The following is a 6,835-nucleotide window of genomic DNA, read 5'->3' on the forward strand; positions in this document are numbered from 1 at the left end:
CTACTCTTTCTTTTAAATTCAATTAAGAGTTAAAGGTTTCGAAATGTATTGGTGTGCCACACTCGAAGAGGAGTTATGGTTACGTCTATACGACTCGAGGAGTATTGCAGAAGTGCCGTTTTTATTGTTTTCACATTTTTTGAGAGAGAATTTTATGCTAGCGCCCCTCTTTTCAGACAATTTGACTTTTTTGAGGGCATGCTAGAACAGCATATGGATCAATTTGAAGCTCTATGCGTCTAGAATTTCACTACAAGATATTTAGAATTTTTTTTGGAAAAAAATTTCACCATTTGTTACCCACAATTTCAGGCAATTCAACCTAATTTTTCATCAAATTTAGGAAAAAACACTTTGGTCAAAATTCAATCATTAACAACAACTAGCGGTTTTTTCGAGGTCGTTTTTGAAAAACAAGTGTATTGTTTTCTCAATGTCACCCTCAGAATCAAATTTGCAATACTTGTTAAGCTAATTTTTATACATTTTTGTGAAATTCTGAACCGTCTCTCGCCTGTGTTATCTTAACTTTCCGTCAATGGTTCAGTTCGTTTCAAATCTTTGTGTAAAACTTGAGAGACGGAGAAAAATATTTCAGATCTGTCTCTTAAAGGTCTCTTCTTCAAAAAAACTAAGAGAAATTTTCAGTGTTAGTGAAAGCCTGTACCATTTCGTCATGCACTGAAGTGACGGAACACCAATCAACATTGATTTATTCTGCATTTTGTACTTTTTGGACTACACTGAGATTTGAAAAAGGAAATTTTAATGTTTAGTCATATTTTATGACATGAATTTAATTTTTTTATATTTGTGTTTTTATCAGAATTACAACAAATATGAGTTGCTAGGAGTGGCTGCACGTACTCAGTCAACTATTAGTGAGTGACAATTTCATATCAACTAGTTTTTTTGGGTGCAGTCTTTTTAAAGAACTCTTCTTTTTTGATGATTAAGAGGTTAAATGGAAGTCAAATATAGGGGGCACATCAGGTAGCCCAACGGCTAATCAAAATTTGGGTAACAAAAACATTAAGCTTCGGTGCTCGAACTTCTATTTTTGAGCTAAGAGAAAATAAGATTTTTGCGAGTCTTCGTTTTCTTGCCAGGCTCTGACTATAATGATCGTTCTCGGAGTGTTAAAACACTATATAGCACAATTTTGTCAATACTTTTTCGGATGCCTCAAAAAGTTTCTACTGAACTGCCCAGGTTGTTTTTCTTCAATTCTTGACTTTTTTATGCTAGGAATTGTCCTATGTTTATGAGTTTCTCAAACTAATTGATTCGTTTCACCTGCTTCTGTCGCTTGATTATACAAATATCTAAATTCGTTTTCCCTTTTCTTGTCATTCAATTTCTCTGTTTCTTCAAAACAACGTATTGCGAATGCTGCCAAAGAAAAAACTTGAGAAAAACTAAGACAATTTTGTATCTTTGACATTTTAAGTCACACAATCGAAATAATTATGACAAATAATTGTTTAAAAAAATCGTTTGTTTCCAGTATTTCGCATTTCTGAAACAAATTGTTCAGAGTACAAAAAACTTGAATTGAGAAGAGTTTCACTGACTACACTTGACGTAGAGCCGCTTTTCTCTTATTGATTTTTTGGCTCGATTTCTATTATCTCGAGAAAACATGAAAGCTGTGTTTAATTAAAATTTTTCGAACTTCTACAGCCACAATTACGTCTAAAAAATATAGTTATTTAACGTTAACAGTGTACTTGGAATCAAAATTTGTCGATTTGACTTTTGAATTTTTTATAAAATATTTAATTTCTCAAATAGTTATGGAAAAAACTGATCAGGCTCAATCAACATCCTCACTAATTCAAAAGATTTCAAGTCTAAAGGTCCGTGTTCAATTACAACGCGTGTTTGGAAAACTCCTCTAATAATATCTATCATCAATAAAATTCTACTAATTACTTCGTAATTGAAGGTTACTCAGATTTTTTGGTTGCTCTGAAAAATCAATTAATTTTCTCTTTTGTATCTGCTTCAAACTTCAACTAAATAACTTCAACTTTTTTCGTAACAGCTTGATAATAACAATGTTTTGTGCAAAAGCAAACGTTTCTGAAAGATCTTTTTCCATGTATTGGCTTGTTTTGTTTTCAAAGGCGAATGTTGAAAGATTTTTTTCATCTCCAGGTATGAAAATGATTTGAAAATGCTTTAAAAAGTCTGCTTAAAAATGAAGACAAAACAAAGTTCTAGATGAGCCCCAGAGGTAACATTGGGCAAAGAGTTTTGAAAAATGCACTATTGGGTTTATTTTGGAAATTCCGTTGATGTTAACACATCTCTAAATTATGCAGTCTCGTTCAGCTGACAGTTCTAACATAGTTATTAATTGACTCGTTTAGTGATTGATTTTTTTCTTTGCACATGGACGTGAACGGTATTTTTGTGCTAGCGCATTGACATAATAGTTGTAGAATTTCAAAAAAAAATTAAGAGAAAATTTCTATTTTCAATCTCGTACTCTAACAACAACCCTGTGACTTAACTCCAATTTAATAACCCCGGATTAGAAATAATGAGTCAGTAATTTAAATCAAAATGGTGGTGAAATCAGAGGCTAGAAAAGTTCTAGAAAACTAATAATGATACCTCGATGAGGGTTGTCTGTTGAAGTAGATTTGGCATTCGCATCGACTTGTACTGCATGCTGTCACAGGGTGCCAAGTTGCTGGTGATTTTGACACATTTTGGGTCATGTTTGTGGAATCTCTGCTGTTCTCTTGCCTCCCGAATATCTGATGCTGTTGGCAGGTACCAGTAGTGCACGTTCTCTTTGCTTCCTGCAACTGCCTGCACCGATTGCACACTGCATCCAAGCTGCAGTAGAAATGATGCAACCAAAAGTGCAATTGTGCGTGAGAACCCTGTGGATGAGAAAACACTTTGGGCATTGGTGGACCCTTTTCTGGTCCTATGTCTGGTATTGGTCCAAGTTAGTGCAACTTCCTCGTAGGGTCCGATTAACACTGGATGCATTTTGTCAATTTGGTGAACAACAAAATTGTTTGTATGGTTATAAAAGTCAGAAAAATTCAAAGTAAATTTGATTGATTGGATTGAGTGTTGTAATTAATGACGAGTGGTAAATAGGAAAGCTGGCAGGTTTTTAGACAGGCTAGCTTCACTCAAAAGACAGGTTGTTTTTGTAACAAGATTTAGTTAATCTGCGTAAAGTATACTGAGTGTTGTTGTCCAATTAGAATGAAGCAATGTTTCAACAGCAAATCAAATCAAATCTGGTTGTCAAGTATGCATAAACAATTGAATTGAGAGTGAATAAAAGTTATCCAGTGAAGGAATGTCCTTAGAACATGAACAAACTAGAGACAAAGGGGCTCGTTAGGGGGAGAAAGAGAGAATTTTTATCTTGTAATTTTGTTGTAATGATTATTTTTAAAATATTTCCTGCAGAGATATTCTTGGTGTGGTTGGTATGTTTCTTGAGGGGATTTAATTGTCGTCGTGGCTGGAGCGTGTGCGAGTGTTTAAAGTTTACCACTTGAAGACCAAACAAATTGGGGGCGTCCCGGGTTGTGCGAGTAGTGTGGACTAGTGCTGCGCTTCTTACACCCCGGCTGGTCGGCCCCGGCTCCTGTACCAAAAAGGGAGAGAGAGAGAGAGGGCGAATGGAAGTGGAGGTGGCGGAGGTATATTTGTGAGTTGAATAGTATGACAGTGACAAGTTTTGATCACCGATTGTGGCTTGAACGAGAATAAGCTGAGGTGGTGATTTGAGGAATGTGGCGATAAATGGTTTGCAATTGATTAGTAGAAGGTAGCTCACGGGGCGAAAATGATCGTGTCTTCTCTATTGGAGAGAATGTAAAAGAAAGGGGTTGAATGTGTAAGCGAGGCAGTGAGTGGTGGTGGTTGTGGTGGTAATTGTGAAGAATAGGCTGAGAGGAGAGAGAGAGATTGAGCGGGTCCTACAGGCATCCGCTGTTTGGCTCAGTTGCTGGCTGCGAGGTGCCAAAAGACTACTACTCATTTGAGTGACACTCACACAACACCCCCTCAATGATTGACAGGTAAACACTCCGGGGGGGGGGGTACTAGCAACTAGCAGCAACAGCAGGCCACAGCGCACAAAAACCAGCCAGGTAGGACTAGACCGGGGAGTGTGAATTAGGGAAGGGGAGGGGGAGGGGTGGTGACATTGTGAAGGAATTATTACTGACCGGTTACTATTATTGCTGTAACTATTATGACTAGTAACAGTAGCTGTAGAATATGATTACACGGCCTACACAATTGTCAAAACGAATACACTTGTTATATTGAGCCTAACGCGCATTTAGCAAAACTAGTTGAATATATTTTGAAACGCCAAACGGCGACTAGGTTGGATTAATTTAGCAGATTTTGGACTATAACTAGTGCCTGAACAGGGGTATTTATTTTTGTCAGAGTAGAAGTTATCATAATTTATGGTTTGAAGCGCTTCTGTCAGATTCAATTGTGACAAATTGATCAGCCAAAACCACCCAATTTGTACTTAGGCGGAGATTCTTTTTATTAAAAAGTGGTTTTGCTAATTTTTATGATTATTGAAAGTTGCTAGTCAACTTTCCATATTGAAACATTAAGTGAGGTAGCTTAATAAAGTTACAAGTATTAATAACTAAGTATAAATCATTATCACCACTCAAATTGGCAGCGTGTTCCAATTTGACTAAATAAGGGCGACAAATAAAAATTTGATTGATTGATGGCAGTTTTGAACGTTTGAGCCGTACTAATGTTGCTGAAATTGGACATTACTGGCAGCAACTACCAAATAAGGTCAAATTTTCCGCATTTAAAACTGGATTCATCATTTTAAGATATCTGAATCTATAATCACACTGACAAACCTTAACAATTAAGTCGCATGTGTTAAACCTGTACTAAAAAGATTAAGTATATTAACTACTGCTTTTACACATCGAGTTATTAATTGATTGAAAGGAGGCCAATAGGCCACAAAGTGAAACCATTAATAACGAGTATCCAAATGCTGTTAGAGACATTGACTAATGATAAACATGAAATGAAGATCTCAACCCTGACCTGACCCCAAGTCGATATCAGTACTGTGCAAGTCTTAAATCAGTACCGATTCACACATAACTTATAAGCATACCTGATTATTTGTTTCCGATCCGTCCGTCAATTGATAGTATTAATAGAGAGTATTAATAGATAATATTGACAGACAGTTGAATTATTGAACTGTAAAAAAAAACAATTTTGGGTGCCGTGCTGTATTGACCGATGCAGAAATCGCACACGTCTGTAAATTAAGATCCAATTATTAAGACTACGAATTCGGTAACATTTCTTGCTAAAAATGTTGGTACATGGAAAACAGAGCGAGTTAGAGTTCTGCTTAAGAGTCGGTTAGTGTGGACCTGTTGAAAAGACTAGTGCGGCTGTTGGTTGGAACGAATGGGGGAGTGGTTGAGGGGTAGGGGTAAGGGAGGGTGAAGCGTATTTGATTGGGAGGGTTGAGTGAAAGGAGAGAGCGGGAGAGAGAAAGAGTACGCACCTATCTCGAGTCGATCAGATTAAATAAATTTAGACTAATCTACACACACCTTCTCCCAGTTTTGATCCCTAGCTGGGGCATAATTAATGTCGGGCATGTGCAACTCCAGATCAAAGGAAAGTGTTTCGCCTGGTCTACCGTATTGACAAATGTATGCTTCCCAAAAGTAAACAGTTAACCTCGTTTGAGAGGAGCCTTTGGGCAAAATTGGAAGCTAGCAAGGTTACTGTTAGTTACTGTGAGAACAGAGAACAGCAAGATCAAAATGAAATAGTAGAGGAAGCCGCCTTGATTGGAAACAGGCCGGATCAGAGCAGGGCGGCTATTCTGACCCTATCTGGAACCGGGTCTCTCTGTCTCTCCCAAGTGTCCACAATTGCTGTCAAAAGTCCTTTTGTTGTCCAAGTTCGGCTCCATTTTGATGAAAGTGCAGGGCTACTTTGATGGAAGAGTTTGTTTGTACTGGTTGAAAGCCTTTTACAAAATGGGAAACTTTAACTTTTAGACCAGACCCACTTATGGAAAGACCATGTTAGATGAAAAGGGTCTCAAAGGACCACGATTCACCGGAATTACCTATGAATAGGTATATGGTTGACCCAAATGGACTCATGGAGTTTTCCCGACCCAAATTTTACCCAATGCTAATTGGCTGAAAAGTGTTTAACAGTTTTGAGTTTTGAAATGAAACGGTTGAAAAAATCTAACACTCTGTAACACTAATGGATGGCGACTGTTGCATTTAACTCATCAATTTTTATCTAATCAAGTAATGCGTTATTATAACCAAATTGTTGTTTATTATTTACGCCAAGGCTTATTTAGCTTTTTGCTACTTTTCCAACTGTTTTAAGTTGGATTTCCTATGCCGTTTGCCAGTGTTGTTTCAACAATTGCTCAAGCCAAAAACAAACTAATAGAAGTTTTTGGGAATTAAAGAAGCAAATTAAACAAACTACTTTTCGACCCGTGAAAAGACCGTCTCTGACTGAAACTAAGAAAAAACTGCTTAGACTTTACATAAATTAAGAAACTGGACCATGTAACTATTTTAAAAACTGATATCGACTAGACTTTTTGGGTATTTTCATAAGTTGAGATGTTAATATGGGCACTTGTGTAAATATAACATGGGTAAATGGGATGGGTGAATTGTTGTAAGAAAAGCTGAGTAATATAGGAATTTTAAGACTGAGGGGAGTGAAGAAAAAGCATTTTCAGAGCTGTAATGGTGAGCTATTATTGCCCTACTCTTTCTTTTAAATTCAATTAAGA

At 36.9% G+C, this 6,835-nt stretch overlaps 1 protein-coding gene across 1 annotated transcript; it reads right to left on the reverse strand.

Annotated features, from left to right (window-relative positions):
- Window positions 1-2,399: 2,399 nt before the first annotated feature.
- LOC142338446 (secreted frizzled-related protein 1-like) lies at window positions 2,400-5,478 on the reverse strand. Its single transcript, XM_075388211.1, has 2 exons — window positions 5,156-5,478; window positions 2,400-3,959 (listed from the first exon to the last, which is right to left on the reverse strand). Exon 2 carries the CDS (start codon window positions 3,007-3,009, stop codon window positions 2,602-2,604), a length of 408 nt encoding a protein of 135 aa, XP_075244326.1. The 5' UTR covers window positions 3,010-3,959; window positions 5,156-5,478; the 3' UTR covers window positions 2,400-2,601.
- Window positions 5,479-6,835: the final 1,357 nt, after the last annotated feature.

The sequence above is a fragment of the Convolutriloba macropyga genome, chromosome 4 (genome assembly GCF_964194025.1).
Source record: "Convolutriloba macropyga chromosome 4, txConMacr16.3, whole genome shotgun sequence".
NCBI lineage: Eukaryota > Metazoa > Xenacoelomorpha > Acoela > Convolutidae > Convolutriloba > Convolutriloba macropyga.

Excerpts from the sequence above, each read along its gene's own strand:
- LOC142338446 (XM_075388211.1), bottom strand. The coding sequence starts at position 3,009 with ATGCATCCAGTGTTAATCGGACCCTACGAGGAAGTTGCACTAACTTGG.